Here is a 16,827-nt window from a genome sequence, read left to right on the forward strand (position 1 = left end):
TACTGTTACCTCTGTAATTCTTTGCAATGCGATTAAATCTTTTAAAATACATATATAAACTTTGTATTTAAATACCTTGTATTCCCTTGTTGGGTTTAAATATTTTAATAAAATATTTGTATTTTGTACTGTTACTTCTGTGTAATTCTTCATGATTCAATTTTTTATTCTAATCGAAGAAAACCAGTAGTAATATTATACCTCGAAAAAACCTAAGTAACAAGTGGTAGACGTAATTTTTGTATCTCGAAAAATATATGTTCTCTGTAATTGGCGCTGTAATTTAAAAAGAGATATCATTTCTTTTTTGTAATTGTAATAATAGATCACTTGAAGCGCGACTCATTTTTTGATAAGGTAACGTAATTTTGTGATGTGTATCACTTGAGTAATAATTTTTTGGAAATAAAAATAATACTGCTTAGGTTTTTTCGAGATTTTTGGAGATACAAAGATTACGTCCACCACTTGTTACTCAGGTTTTTTCGAGGTATAATACTCTACTTTGTTTTTTTTTCGAGATGAAGATACTACTGTTTAGGTTTTTTCGAGATTTTTCAAGATACAAAGATTTCGTCTACCACTTGTTACTTAGATTTTTTTAAAGTATAATACTACCACTGTTTTTTTTTCGAGGTAACAACATATACACTACTATGCGTGTACTTGGCGCCTTTCTTTACCTCTTTTTTAAAAAAGGTAATTTTGTACAGTTGTCTCTACTGTAATAATTGATAAAAAGACATCTTTGAGATATTAATTTATATCTCTATAATCTGATCTCAAATGTTTCTGCTGGTGTAACATATAAATCTTTTAACGTTTATTAACATATAATTACATCATATGTTAACAAAACTCGAATATATCTGTTTGAACTTGAAATTCGGATAGCTGCAAGATGACTCATGCACCTTGACGATAATGCAAATCGTTAATAAGCACATAGTGCAATATTTGTTTACTATAGGTTTTTAAAATTAGTATAAACATCCTCTAATGTTAAGCATTGTTTATATCACACCGGCGAGATAGAGAATTAATAATCTTCAGAGAGCACAAAAGAAGATACTTGAAATTTGAATATCGACATAACTCGCGTATTCGGACTTGAATTAATTTACCGACTTTAACAACATTATCCATTCACGAAGCACAACTCTCGCGTCGTCAGTTTTCGTTGTCTTCAGTCATGTTACGGACGTAGCTTCGGATGTTACCTTAATTACTTACCCAATTATTCGGCACCGTAACTGTTCCATTCGGCAGCACCTTGCCTTTATGCCATACGTAATAGTCGGTGTAAGGTTCTATGCTTTGCAAACTTTTTTGGAACCATTCGTGTTGGTCCGACGAGTGATTAGGAACAAAATCCATGATAATTTTTATTGACGCGTTATGCACGGCCTTTGTGAGCGCCTCGAAATCCTTCATAGTTCCAAACGTCTTGTCGATGTTGACAAAATCGGAAACATCATAGCCAAAATCGGCCATCGGGCTCGGATAAATCGGAGATAACCAGAAAGCATCGACATTGGACTCGGTGAAATGTTCCAATTTGCTCATAATACCTGTATACAAAAACTTTTGAATTCTATTGTATTTACGAAATATTTCTCTGCTGGTCTTTTAATGTGCGATTAAATACATATAGATAAACGTTTAATTTTCCGAACGTATTTAACTTTTTCTTACAAATGTTTTTTAATCGATTTAAATTGTCAAGGTATAACTCAATATAAAATATGAAAAATTTACAACAAATAATTTATTTATTTAGAAATATCCGAAGAGAAGGGGGGGGGGGAATTGATTCATTGAGTCAAAGATTTTTTTTAATCGATTCTTTATTTAACAAAGAATTTGTTGTTGAAAGTAAAAGCTGTAAATTTCTAAAATATCTAAATTTTTAAAACATTTTTTAAACATCTAAATACGTGATAACTGTATAATAACGTAACTGTAATAACGATATCTCTAACTAAACGCGAAAGAGAGAATACGATAATTTATTCACACTTATTGTTTATTTTTTTAAATGCTACTTTATCTTATTATTTAGATTTAGAATGACATATTTTTACTTTATATATAATTGTATTGCTCTATATTATCTCTATATTATGGAAATTATCCCACACAGCACATAATATTGCAGAAATATTGCAGTAATATTGCAATATAGTGAAAATATTACGTATTACAATGAAATATTTCAGAAATATTACTGATGTATTACACGTTTTTAAATAATATTGAAATATTACAGTAATATTGCTGCAATATATTGTTGAAATATAATACTTTAAGTAGCAAAATAATGTCAAATGACATTTTAATGACATCTTATTGACGTCATTAAGACGTTATTAAGGTATCACACAATCATACGTATTGCACAGATAATATATACCAGTTAAAGAATTTTGGACTGAAAAAAAGAAAAATCTAAATAAAAAAATGTGATAAAATCAAAAGAGACTGACTTGTACTTTTGGGGAATAAAAGTGATTAAGATAAATTATATAAGTGGTGGTATTTAATTTTATAATTTGTTATTTGTTTTGTAATAATAATAGGTAATTATATATACAATTAATTTTTAATTAAGAGCCAGTAAGTAAATTGATAATAAAATAAATGGATAAAATTTAAAATTTATATTTCTTATATAATCAATATTAAACTTTTCAAATTACGAGTTTGTCACACGGATAAACAGAACGTTTCTGAGTGCGTAAGTGGAGGGAAGAACGCTGTGTGGCTATGCGCTTTGGTCGCAGCACCGACCCCCACCATTCCCGGTCTTCTCTTGCTGTCTCTTGCATGGCTCCGTGGGACCACGCAATCACGTGTACGACACCGCACAGAAACAATCGTGTTAATTTCAGGTAATTTTTCTTTATTTAATAAATATTGTTCACACAAATATTTTTAAAAGTATTTTTGTATAATTATTACTAATATGTACATTGAACATATATATTTAGCAATTTGTCTTTAAATCCAAAAATAGAGATTACGTGGCATAATGGTCTGCAAAAACCCCGTTAATATCATAAAAATCATTTTAATGACCATCTTAAAATACATATATTTGCCTTTATAACCTTATTGAACGAGTCTCTAATGAAATTATTTATTAACGGCTTCATACTTAAATCTTGATGCTAACTTAACCTCAAAATTTTTAACAGTTTAATCCAACTGGAGCCCTTAGTTGGAGATACGTGATAGAAATATGCCGATCCCAAATCTCCTAAAAAGCAGTTTAATCATTAATTAAATGATTTAACCATAATTATTTAACCACTTACATAATTTTATAATAATTATTGTTCTTATGCTATATGTTACAGTATTGCTTTCCATCAGTGGATGTTCATGCAGTCCAGAGCAGCACCAAGTAGTTTGATAGCAAAAGATTTATTTATTAGATATGTAAGTAAGAAAAAGTTAAATTTGATATAAACCATACTTTCCAATATTAATCGTCAATACTGAAAATCCAAAGTATACGTGTAACATCAACTACAGATTTTCAGTATACATAGATAGTGAATATTACAATACAGATTCATACTTAACCTACTTTTATGTTTAAAATATATAGAAGTTCGGCTCGAGCCGTCATACGAGTCGGACGTGTTAGTCGGTGCTCTTATTTGTAGTATTTAACCTCACGTATTAGGATCAAGTTACGGGTGCTTAGTTGTGGAGGTTTAATTTATACATTCGGGTGGGCTCTGTTTAAATAAATCCCTTTTTACTGCTCCCCCCTCGGAGGGGGAGCGATATAATTGGGCTAACAAATAAGCCTTCGTATGGAATCGGACTCGGCAAACGACACGCGGTCGGTGCAAGACGAGGCCCTATCGGGTGAAGAAACACAGTCTGTTTCCAACAAAAGACAAAAAACGTGTTTGAACGAGAAGATTTTCGATGCGTTTGCAATGAGCGTTTCTTCAGGGGGGACCTGGCATGAGGTGAAATATCGAGGAAACCCTGCCTCCAAGAGGTTAAGAGAGGAAGAAATTTTAAGACGACGCAATATCGACACGGAGACACGTGCGTCTCGTAATGATATAGAGATGGAAGTGATTGACGATGAGGAATCTCAGGAATTAAATCAGGATCCGTATAGTAATTTTGGTGATATTAGTGTTAATGATCCCCCCTTACCGTCCGTACATTTAGGCTGTGATGGGAATGCCGGTGAATCACGTGATTCTGGCGTGGCAATCAACAGTGTACCTGATGCTCAAGCCATTGTAAAATATGTAAACACTTCTGCCAGTATTATTAAGGAGGCATTTGTTGTTAGTGGAACTACCTTAAAGGCTCGTGACTTTTCTGACAATGATTCATCGGAAATTCGGAAGTTCACTAGATATGCAGATGATTTCAGTGGTAAAGCCAGTATTATTTTACGTCTCCCTCCTGATCAGACCACAACTAGAAGGGGTAAAAATGAAATTAAGATTTGGATGATTTTGAATGAGCTTCGGATCTGCCCACTGACTGTTACTATGATTAGCCACTTTTCAGCGGAGGCTGAATTTAAGGATTTTAGAGACGCCAATCACGCACTCGATACGATTGATGTTCTCGGAGACCCAGTGAAGCTCAAGGCCAACTTGGAACAACGCTTCGTTGTTAGCAAAGGAGTCATCTCGGATTGGCCTTCGTCAATCCCGGAATTATGGTCGAGTATACAGGATAAATCTAAAATTTTGAGTATGGAGCGCATGTACCGTAGGAAGTGGGATTCGTTGAGTAGTAAGACTTCGTTAGTAGCCACGGACAATATCATAGTGACATTTAAGGATAAGAACATTCGTAATTTAACAATTTTCGATAAAGGTATCGTCCTCAGGGTCCGTCGATATGTTCCTCAGGTCCGCCAATGCTTTAATTGTTTTAGATTTGGTCACACTAAACTAAACTGCAAAAGTGAAACGCGCTGCATAATTTGTGGAGATAAAGCCCATGGTCGATGTGAGAGGGAACAACGATGTTACAATTGCGGGGGCTGTCATAAGTCCACGTTTAGAGGCTGCCCTCAGTTTGAAAAAACCAAAAACATTAACATCGTTATGGCTCATAGAAACATTTCTTTTTATAGTGCGAGACGGATTGTGGAAGGAGAAGCTTCAGATTCTTCACCGGAATATCAAAACAAGCTTATTAATCCAACATCCTGGCCAAATCTTCCATCGTCGACTGGACCCATTTCTTATTCTGAGGCCCTACGGGCTGACTCACGTGTTCCAACTGGGCCTACTACTTCAGCACAGAGAGACAAAGGGGATCATCCCCTGCATTATTCAGCTAAGGACAAACGGAGGGCAACATATGAAGCTCCGCGTAATTTTTATAAATCTTTTGATCTTCGTTCCGGCGAAATCACCAGGGAAAAGAGAGGTATTATGTTCACCGCGGGTTGTCGGGCGGGGAGTGAGACTCTTTCCAAGGACAACCATATGAGAATGGGACATCAGGAGGATCACCGAATCTCAGAGACCATTGAGAGTATTTTACTGCTTCTGCGAAGGGTTCCGGGAGCTCGGATTAAGTTAATCCGCGCCCTAGCTTCGTCGGAAGCGCAAGATGAACAGGATGGGGGTTTTCCCCAGCATCCTGATAATATCCAGAGTAATGAGGAGATGGAGTATAGAGAATCGTCAAGGTATAGTAGGAATAAAGATAAATATCGCCCTAATTCGGCTTAAAAATTCAAATTACTTCTTTGGAACTGCAGAGGCTATAAATGTCATAAAAATGAATTATCGAAATTGTCAATGGATTATGATATTATTGTTCTGACAGAGACTCGGTGCTCCGGTCGTAGCTCGGTATATTTTCCTGGATTTAGATCATGTCAGAGCAGGAATTTACTTGGTAGTGGTGGAGTCTCTATTTCTGTTCGTTCGCACATTTCGTTTGATGTACTGCCGATTGCTGGGACTTCCCCTGCAATGTATGATATGGTTGGCATCAAAACTTCGAATCTTGCCAATAACATCAATATTGTTGCGGTCTATAGACACCCTAGAGCTGGGATTGGTGCACGAGATCTTAATGCAGTTTTCAATTCTGTTAATGGTAATCCAAGTGATACTATTATCCTTGGCGATTTCAATGCCCACAACACTGCATAGAATTGTGAATCAACAAATAATAATGGAGAGATATTGCATGATATTATGGCTAACGAAGGTTTGATATGCATTAATGTGGACACTAAATCTCGTATTGGTTGCAGCGGACAGAGGGACTCCAATATTGATCTCTTTTTTGCTTCTGGCAATGTTGCTGGCAACATTGACTATCAACAATTGGGAGAATCTTATGACAGTGATCATGTCCCTATCAGCTTTTCCCTTGATGTCACTACACGGATTTATAGAAAATTATCAAATAAAACATCTTCTAAGAAGACGGATTGGTCACAGTACCAGGAAATTATTGAGAAGGAGATCGACTGCTCACTTTTGCCTGCTCTGCCTCTGTTCAAGGAGGATTTTGAAAAGTATTATCAGGATTTTATTGCTACCCTAAAGACGGCTGTTCATCGAGCTTCTGGCAGACGCGGGGATTCTGTTCGCCCTGTCCCGAGTGACCCACGGAAACTAAAAAGATCTCACAGGTGGTGGAATTCGAATTGTGACGCTGCTGTTCGAGATAGGAGGCAAGCCTTCATTGAATTTAAGAGACTCAGAAACATCCAAACATGGACCAACTATAAACGTCATTGTGCTATTACCAAGAAAATTCTTAATCAGGCGAAAAAGGAGAACTTTGAAAGTTTCTGTAAGAGCATTAATAGATTTGCGAGCCTCTCATATGTCTGGAGTACTATGCGCATTTTGAAAAATGCCCGTAAAAACATAGAGTGGAACAAATGGCAAACCAAGGATAGAGAATCGGAGATCAGGAAAACTATAGATGGTCTTGCCCCTCCATATGTGGGCAATAACCCTTCAGCTGAGCCTGAATTCTCATGTACGGATGAAGAGCTTGATGCACCATTTTTACGATCGGAATTGGATAGAGCAATTAGAATGGTCAAGAGGGACTCTGCTCCTGGTATGGACGGTGTGGAGTATCAGATGCTCAGGCTTCTCCCTGATTCGGGTAGGGCTTGTCTCTTGGAATTATATAATACTGTATGGTCTACTGGCGTCCTCCCCACGGACTGGTCCTGTTATCAAGTAATTTTTATTGATAAAGTTGGTAAAGAGAAAGTGCGTCCAATATCGCTGTCATCATGCGTCGGCAAGCTCATGGAGCGTATGATTAATGAAAGATTGATTTGGTGGGCAGAGAAAGAAGGAAAATTCAGTTTGTCTCAGAGTGGTTTTAGAAGGGGGAAGTCTTGCGCTGATAATTTGGCGAGAATTACATCGGACATCCGAGCCGCTTTGAGTGCGAGGGAATACACCTTGGCTGCCTTCCTCGATGTCTCTTCGGCATACGACAGTGTGAAGTTTCGTATTATGCTGGATGGGTTGATGGCGCTTGGCTGTCCTGCGGGCATAGTCAAGTTCGTCCGAAGTTGGCTATACCGAAGAAAAGTTAGATTTATTGTTAACTCTGGTGAGTACATAGATCGCTTTGTATTCAGGGGCCTCCCGCAAGGCGCTGTGCTTAGTCCGGCTTTATATTCGCTCTTCACTCGGATTCTTCGCGACGCTCTTCCGGAAGGAGTCGAGATGGTGGAGTTCGCGGACGACATTGGATTGTATGTCTCGGGACATGATCGCTAGCGCAATCGTCTCCTGCTTGAACAAGCAGTTAACATCATTGCTGTGACTTTGGGACGGATTGGTCTGGATTTGGAACCTAAGAAAACTGTCCTGGTTGAATTTAACAGGAACGGTTATGTTGACAAAAATATGTTTATCAACATTCAGGGATGCAAGGTATGCAATAGTGACGGCGCTAAATTTCTTGGCATTTGGTTAGATAATTGCCTTAAATTTCACCGACAAGTCCAGGAGGTTAGAGGAAAGGTCAACCGAGCTAATTCTGTTATGAGATACTTGTGCAGGGTGTCTAAGGGCATGGAGGTCAATACGGCACTCATGCTCTATAAAAGCTTAGTGAGATCTATTACTGATTATGGAGTCTTCATCTACTTTCCTAGGGATTCCGCTTCCCAGATTAAGTTGGAGAGAACACAATACATGGGCATTCGGACTGCCTTGGGATACAGGTATAGTACCCCCAATAACGTCTTGATAGCTGAGGCTAAGGTAATGCTCCTTAAGGACAGGGCGATTATGTTGGGCAGTAACTTTGTTACCGGGGCCATTGCCTATAACAATAATGGCCTGTGCGACAAATTGCAACGTGTATTGGACCGAGAAAGTTATTGTCGTTTTCGTTAGCCGACTTATAAATTCTCTATGTTATCAGAAATTTGGAAGAAACTAAGATTTAGAACTGGCATTGGACTGGGTAGACAGTTTGAAGTCTTCCAAGGCTCATATATGGCACATACTTTCGAACCGTGTGTGGATCTGGTGACCGGCGAGACGAGGAAACGTGAGCGGTGCTCGGATGAGGTACTCATTCATAAGATCATCGAGAGACATGACTTAGATACAGCTTTGGAAATAGTCTACACTGACGGCTCTTATGATGAGTCATGTCGCTCTACCGGTGCTAGTATGGTTATAGCAGACCAAGACATTGCATATAAAATGAGTCTTCCAGGAGTTTGTTCTTCATATACGGCGGAGGTGTTTGCTATCAAATCTGCTCTCCAACTTATGACTCAACAACATTTACATAGAAAGAGAAACACTATCATAATGTCTGATTGCAAGTCGGCTCTGCAAGCTATCCATAATAATCACATTAATGTACATAAAAACCGATATGTTACGGAGGCTAGACGATATATCTATGACCTTGAGACTATTTTTGATAAAAGAATAATATTGGTGTGGATTCCAGTGCATGTGGGCATCGCGGGCAACGAGCAGGCGGACGCTTTCGCGAAGGAGGCCTCTTTGGAGGAGTCTGATCTATCAATCGAGGTGCCGGTGGGCGATTTTAGGAGACACGATAGGAGGGAGTCTTGGGAGGCCACACAGGCGTCGATCGTCCGCGATTCGGCGCACAAGGGAGTTTTTTATTTTGAATATTTCTATGATGGTCTTGCCACTAAACCGTGATTCCAGAAAATTAATGCGGAAAGATATTTCGTGACTTTGTTTAATCGACTAAGAGCGAATCATTTTAATCTGGGTTCCTCATTGAAGAGAAAAGGATATATTAAACATGAAAGATGTGACTGCGGCTACGAGAGAGAAGATTTGTACCATGTGTTATTGACATGTCATAAATACGATGACTATAGAATTGATATGGACAAAGAATTGAGAGAAGTAAATTTTTTGGAGAATATTGATCTAATGCGTATTATCAAATCAAAACAATGGGATGTTCTTTATATAATTTTTAAATTCTTTAAGAAAGTTGGTAAGGTTATTTGAACATGTATTGGCGGGCTTCGATATATTGAATCGCGAGTTCGAGAGTGAAAGATGGAGGCGCCACGCGTCAGTGGTGGGGCCGTATAATGGAAGTGTGTATCTCGGTGGTAGTGTGAAGGAATGACTGGGTCTACATCGCTTGTGCTAATTACCTTAGGGTACAAGGCACCTTATTTCCTCATCCGAGGAATGTAATTGATAAAACCCCCTTAAAATATATAATTAGATGTAAATAATAATTACTGTTTTTGTATTATGTAGCAGTGTTACGTTGCTTTCCATCAGTGGAAGTTCACGCAGAGCAGCACCAAGCAGTTTAATTTTTATCAAACTCTTCTGAGCGACAGCTTCATTTATTAGATACATAAGTAAGAAAAATTTAAACTTGGTATAAACTGCGTTCCAATATTTTAATATCCAGTACTGAAAATCTAAAGTGTATATGTATAACATTAACCATAGATTTTCAGTATAGACAGTGAATATCGGAACACGTCATACTTAACCCCGTACTCTTATGTTTTAATATGTAATTATGTATGAAATAAACAGGGTGATTTTTATTTCGTGTGCCAATCATTTCCGCTATAATTCTCTCAGAAAGTATTGATTTATTGGAAAAATGTTTCAGATAAAAGTTGGAGAGTTCAAGGAGGACCAATAGACAATTTTATTAGATTTTGAGTCCGGGACCTGTGTTAAGCCTAATAGGATTCAAGTCAAATTATTTAAATAGAAACCCCTTTTTTATGGTATCATCTTTTTCTACTAATTAATACGAACAACTTTTGTCTAAAACATTTTTTTGTTTGCCTTATACTTTTTGAGATATTCAAGGAAAACTTGGTATTTTTTTCAATATTTAGCTTACAATAGATGTTTGTCAATAAATGTTCGTCGGAGTGAAAAGTGGTACAGGACTTTTTGACTTGATTTGGTTTCAAGAATATACTGTTGCAATAGTATTCTAATTTCTTTAAATAATTGTGTACACATGAAAGCTTCAAGAAAATGTATACACAAATATTTAAAGAAATTAGGGTATTATTGCAATAGTATATTCTTGAGACCATATCAAGTCAAAAAGTCTTGTATCATTTTCCCCTCCGACAAGCATTTATCAAGATATAAGCTAAATATTAAAAAAATTACCAAATTTTTCTTGAATATCTCAAAAAGTATAAGGCAAATAAAAATGTTTCAGACAAAAGTTGTTTATATTAATTAGTAGAAAAAGATGATGTAATAAAAAAAGGGAGTTATTATTTAAAAAAATTGACTTGGACCCTACTGGGCTCAACATGGGTTCCAGACTCAAAATCTAATAAGATCATCTATTATTCCTTTATAAACCCTCCAACTTTTATTTGAAACATTTTTCCAATAAACCAATACTTTCTGAGATAATTAGTGAAGATAATTGGCATACAAAATAAAACTCACCTTGTATAATTAGATATAAATAATAATTACAGTTTTTGTATTATGTTATAGTGTTACGTCATTCTTTATCAGTGGAAATTCATACAGTGCAGAGTAGCATGGAGCAGTTTTGAAGAAGAAAGAGATAGAAAAATAATATCAATATTATTTTCTTAATATTGTATGTCATACTATTATTAAAAATAACAATTTGATAAAATTTAATAATATTCATTAAAATGTTTTAATTTTTAGCAATATTAAATAAATATTATCTAATAACACAATCTAATTACACAAATAATCAAATAATATTATTGCGTTTACAATATCAATATTATTTTAAAATTGTATGTAACAATACTATTAAAAATAATTTAATAAAATTTAATAAAAATTATTAAAATGGTTTTTTAATTCCTAGCAATATTATACAAATATCACGCAAATATTATAGTAATTTTACCGTAATATTACTGATATATTGCAGTAATATTACCGCAATATTACTGAAATAAATATCAGTAATATTACTGATATTCATTTTCGCGAACATTTTAATATTACTGAGATATATCAGTAATATTACTGCAATATTTCTGATACATTTCATTGTAATATTGCAATCGAAAAATAATATTGCTGCAATATTTCTGCAATATTATGTGCTGTGTGGGATAATAAACTTTTCTAGAATTTCATTGTGCAAATGAAAAAACATACCCTTAAGATCCCCGACACCATCACCATCACTATCCTTGAAGCTTCTGGGATAAACTTGATAAAGAGACATTGACTGCCACCATTTTGGACTAGTTTCACCATATGCGAGATTGGACGATAGTAGTATCGTACAAAGTGTTATTACACCATTCATCCTTGTTAGATCTTAAAAATGAATTATAAATAATTATTCATGCATGCGGTAACATCAATAAATATGTATAATAGTATTTGCATAGAGGATTATTCTATAAATAAATAGCATCTTAAGGTGATGCTGGAGTCGTCTAGCTGTTTTACCGGCATTTTTTGTCGTCACGTAGCGTCGTATTAATTTGACAGAATTAAAAATTCTTTTCCAGAATTGCAGTACATACATTAATGATTCGGGGAAACTCCGATTTTATATAGAAAACGAAAAAAAATTACGGAAGTACAGATTTCCTTATCCTACTTTTATCCCAATATGGCGTCTCGAGTTGCGGCGAGATGTCAGCTCGTCACAAGATGTATTTCATATAAGAGATATACCATTAGTACGAACGCGAAAACAAGTTTCCCCAAAATGCACAACAAGAAAAACATCGATAAACCCTCCAAATCAAGATTTGGAAGCGTAATATAAAAGTATATATGATGTCGATGTGCATCGTGCGTATGTGTGCGTGCAATGTAGCGTGCTATCCTTATTGTCTATATCTTTGTCTATACAAAAACAGATATAGTCGATAACATAAAAGATGGTAATTTTGTCGGTTATACAGACAGCTCCAGCATCACCAAAAACGGTAAGAGATAAAAGATAGAAAAGTTTAGACTTATTGGAGACGTTAGGCTTATTGATATTGTAAAACAAATTTAATATAATTGTTAATTTTAAAAGTAACCAATGACTTGATTAATGTCTAAGATTTTATATTTATTAAACAGATAGATTTGAATTGTTCTTTTTAGTGCCACAAAAAGTATAATATCTTTAATAACGAATTACATGTCTTTAAATATTAATAGCTCTTGAGCTCAGTTGTCGATTATAATAATGTTTGATGAAACTCTTTTAAACTTATATTACAACATCACAAAACAAAATATAATCTGCAGATTTTTTTTAGTAACATTTTACCAAAAAACGTAAATAAAATCTGAAAGATTTTTGATTCACATATACTTTCTCTATATAACCTATTTATACAAGCATTATCTATAAACTCAAGTTATTAGACGGAAATTGCAAACATGTGTGATGTGTGCGGTGGCAACACATGCATATATATTATATTATATGTATATATATATATATATATAATATCTAGCAAATACAACTTTGCGATGTATTATGTAAGCTGCGAGACATCTGTATAAACAGTTGTTTCGCTATATCTCAACAATTCTAAAATCACAAATTAATTATTTATTTATCAAAATTAAATCAAATTACATAAAGTTATTATGATACGTTTAACAATGTTTTAAATATATATTTTGTAATTTTTTAAAAGTAAAATAAATTATATAAATTATTTATTGCTCAAATATTAGGAGACATCTCGTGCTTTTTATTATCGGTTCTAACATTGATTCGTCTTGTATACATATATCTTGAGATACCTCGATGTAACAGCAACTTAATTTTTTTTACTGTATTTTCTATTATAAAGTTTGTAAAATGGTAAGTAGCAATGAAATTGTTTCTACAAATTGCGCACTTATTAATAATTTATCGACACAAATACTTATGTTCGGACTAATAGAGACTTCTCGGACACTTACTATATGATCTACTGTTGTAGAGTAAACGAATCTTTCCTCTTTTATAGCCGCACTATGTAATTACGGTCGAGTAGGGTTTCATGCACACAACACAATGATTTTTGCGCAGAGTACATTAATATATGTCTAATCGCGATATATATATATATATATATATATATATATATATATATATATATATATATATATATATACATATATGTATATCTCTTTAGCGGAATTTTTTATCTAACTCTTTCAAGATAAGAAAAGTTATCAGTGCTACAACAACTAAAGCAGTGTCTCTCAAAATGATAAAACGCAAAAATTAATGGACTAACAATACGTGGAACATATATATATATATATATATATATATATATATATATATATATTATATATATATTCTACGTATATATACGCGCGCGTACGCAGGCTTTCCTACTTTAAATCCATTAACTTTCCATGAAAGATTTTTTGGTCAATTTAGAGTGACTCCCATTATATCGGTCAGTATATAAACATACAATATGATAATGTAATAAAAGGAATTTTACGAAAAATTAATTTCAATAATATTAACTTTGCTCAAGAAAAATTTAATCAGCGATAATATTTAAAAGATATAACACGTTATATAAGTGATTATTGTTGATAATATTATATCATACATGATGTAATATTGAAGAACTTACTGATAAGAAGATTATAGAAACGACTGCATATTTATATTAAAGACTAATATTCAATTTTAAATTTGCGTATACTAAAATGTGTGTAATATCTGAATAGTTACGTAAATATCTATTTATATCCTTTCGCCCAGCTAGTCTTCATACAACGTTTACATAAAAGAAAGATATTTGTTAATTAGTATATTTTATATCTATAACTTTATTTTTCCTGAGACAATATTACTTTATCAATTAAATCAAAACTACTTACGTCATTGTATCTACTTAGTTTTATTATATCTTTTTTTTAGATGACATTTTACACGTTTTTAGCATTGTCTATAAAGATTATATTATCAAGAGACACGGTAGTGTCACGCGCAGCGTGAGATAACAACTTACGTCAAAGAGAAAATTATGCTATATATTTCTATAAACAGAATAGTTGTAATTTGTTATAACTTTTAGTTCAATTAATATAGATAAAAAATTTACCGCGTTTTATTATATGTTATAATATATGTTAATTGGACAATGAAAACAATAAAGTTATAGAGTTACTATAAAAATAGAGGTAGCTGAATTAATTTGAAAGAAATATAAAACTTGTTTGAGTTGTTTTTTGCCGCTAACTGCAGAAAATTTGATGCATTTCGACAAACGTGATTGAAAATATTTAAAATAAAGATAAATTATAATTATTTAAGTCTGTACATTATTTGTGGTTTTTATTTTCTATACATAATATAAAACAAAAATTATCTGTGTTTTTATTTGAGAGAGAGAGAGAGAGAGAGAGAGAGAGTGTGTGTGTGTGTGTGTGTGTGTGTGTGTGTGTGTACGTGAGAGTAAGAAAGTTTTACGTTTTCGATCTTTAACGCAATACTGCATGTTCGGTCTTTCGAAGTAACTTTACATCTAAAAATATTTAACTTTATAATGTAATTAATTTTTATTAATGTATATAATAATAAAGTATTATCAGAACAATTTGATATATTGAGGAAAAAACAATTGGTATACCTATAAAATAAATTCTGAATTGCAATCAAATCACACATTTAAGAGAAAATAACTGCAATATTGTTATTGTTTAAATAGTTCGGTATAACTTACCACATAATTGACGCATTTATTGACGTTGTCTCTTTTATTACGTCCTTTGTATTTGCCTCACAAATAATTACATGCTTGTCACGTATTATTAAATAATATTAGTGAGTGATATTTTGTAGATCGTTAACACACACACACACACACACACACACACACACACACACACATTTTCATCGTTTCTTGAGTTTGCATACATATATGTTTGCAACATAATTAAAATTTATTTAATTGTCAATGATCTAATTTATACCTTTTCTGCAATAAACCCTATATTTAACCATGAATATCTTATTAACTACAGCGAACACAAAAAGTTCCTTTTAAGGGCTAAAAGTTCTAACAATATAAGCAGTTAAATTTAAGCAGGAACAGAATAGGCCAAGTATAAATCGGAAATTATGCGCACATACACATTACACACATAATATTATTGCGCATATATAAAATAAGAAAATCATATTAGCGCATTGCACACATAACGTATTGCACACATAACTTATTGGTCACATACACTTTGCACACATGACATTGCACACATAATATTATTGCGCACACAAAATAAGAAAATCATATTAGCACATTGCACACATAAAGTTATTGCGCACATACACTTTGCACACGTAATTATTGTGCATATACGCATTGCATGCACACATGGCGTTTTTGCGTGAAACGAATAAGAATCTGACAGAAAAAAGTGTCGCTCTGTTTCGCGAAGCAAGATGTTAAACGCGCAATAATGTTATGTGTGCAAAGTGTAATATGTGTACAATACGTTATGTGTGCAATGTGCTAATATGATTTTCTTATTTTACGTGCGCAATAAATTTATGTGTGCAATGCATACCTATATGCACAATGATGTCATGTGTGCAAAGTGTATGTGCGTAATAATGTCATGTGTGCAAAGTGTTAATATTATTTTTTATTTTATTATGTGTGCAATATAGTTATGTGTGCAATGTGTGTGTGGGCAATAATGTCATGTATGCAATCTGCTTGTGTGCAATATGTTTGGCCATGTGCGCAAACGTACATTCGTATTTTTAACTATTACATGTGCGCAATAATGCTTGTAGGCAATCGGCAATGTCGGCAAACGAAGCTGTTGGCAATCAGGATTGTAAGCAAACGGGAGCCCCTCCGTAGAATAAGGAAAGAAAGCGAATAATAATATTGATTTTTACATTTGCAATTTTGCAAAATGAATGCAGTCTATAAAATGGAATTTTTTAATATACTTTTTCTGTTTTTTTTTTTTTACAACAATCGATTTCTTTTATTATTCTACGAATAAAAGTATAAAGGTAAGTCATTAAAAAGTGAATACTTTATGAGATATTTTCACATATTATATTAAAAATATTATAAATTTTACAAAAATTTAAATATCTCAGAAAATTTGTAATGAAACAGAGCTTTATTATAGTTTTTTGAAAACGTCTCGACGAGATCTACAACTTTTATTTCAAGGAAAAAGTCAAGTTTTATTTGGAAATTAGTCTTCCTTAAAATTTTTTGAAACGACGATATCTACGATATAAACTTCATATCAGAATCATGTGTCCCCCTTTAGACCATACAAACTTTTGTTTGTTTTTCCGTATTCTTTATATTTTTCGAGATATTTGCTTGCG

General features: G+C 33.5%; 2 protein-coding genes across 3 annotated transcripts; one reads left to right on the top strand and one right to left on the bottom strand.

Moving 5' to 3' along the window:
• Nucleotides 1-1,147: 1,147 nt before the first annotated feature.
• On the bottom strand, nt 1,148-13,584 carry LOC139823497 (alpha-glucosidase-like). Its single transcript, XM_071796052.1, has 3 exons — nt 13,422-13,584; nt 11,652-11,816; nt 1,148-1,571 (listed from the first exon to the last, which is right to left on the bottom strand). Exons 2-3 carry the CDS (start codon nt 11,803-11,805, stop codon nt 1,222-1,224), a joined length of 504 nt encoding a protein of 167 aa, XP_071652153.1. The 5' UTR covers nt 11,806-11,816; nt 13,422-13,584; the 3' UTR covers nt 1,148-1,221.
• Nucleotides 2,135-11,118, top strand: LOC139823496 (uncharacterized). 2 transcript variants are annotated; one of them, XR_011734796.1, is made up of 4 exons: nt 2,135-2,891; nt 3,360-3,441; nt 9,771-9,874; nt 11,001-11,118. XR_011734796.1 is itself a non-coding variant. In XM_071796051.1 (3 exons), the coding sequence occupies exon 2, from the start codon at nt 3,825-3,827 to the stop codon at nt 5,730-5,732; it is 1,908 nt and encodes a 635-aa protein (XP_071652152.1). In that variant the 5' UTR covers nt 2,135-2,891; nt 3,360-3,824; the 3' UTR covers nt 5,733-9,874; nt 11,001-11,118. The 2 variants fall into 2 exon arrangements, 1 of the variants encoding a protein (XP_071652152.1); XM_071796051.1 differs by having other exon boundaries at nt 3,360-9,874.
• Nucleotides 13,585-16,827: the final 3,243 nt, after the last annotated feature.

This window comes from Temnothorax longispinosus, unplaced genomic scaffold (genome assembly GCF_030848805.1).
Source record: "Temnothorax longispinosus isolate EJ_2023e unplaced genomic scaffold, Tlon_JGU_v1 HiC_scaffold_118, whole genome shotgun sequence".
Lineage (NCBI taxonomy): Eukaryota > Metazoa > Arthropoda > Insecta > Hymenoptera > Formicidae > Temnothorax > Temnothorax longispinosus.

What these genes read in the sequence shown, in the direction of transcription:
- LOC139823496 (XM_071796051.1), top strand. Translation starts at nt 3,825, where the DNA reads ATGGAATCGGACTCGGCAAACGACACGCGGTCGGTGCAAGACGAGGCC.
- LOC139823497 (XM_071796052.1), bottom strand. Translation starts at nt 11,805, where the DNA reads ATGAATGGTGTAATAACACTTTGTACGATACTACTATCGTCCAATCTC. An exon ending in TGGTGTCGGGGATCTTAAGG is followed by an intron (nt 1,572 to 11,651) that starts GTATGTTTTTTC and finishes TTTTGTATACAG; the next exon opens with GTATTATGAGCAAATTGGAA.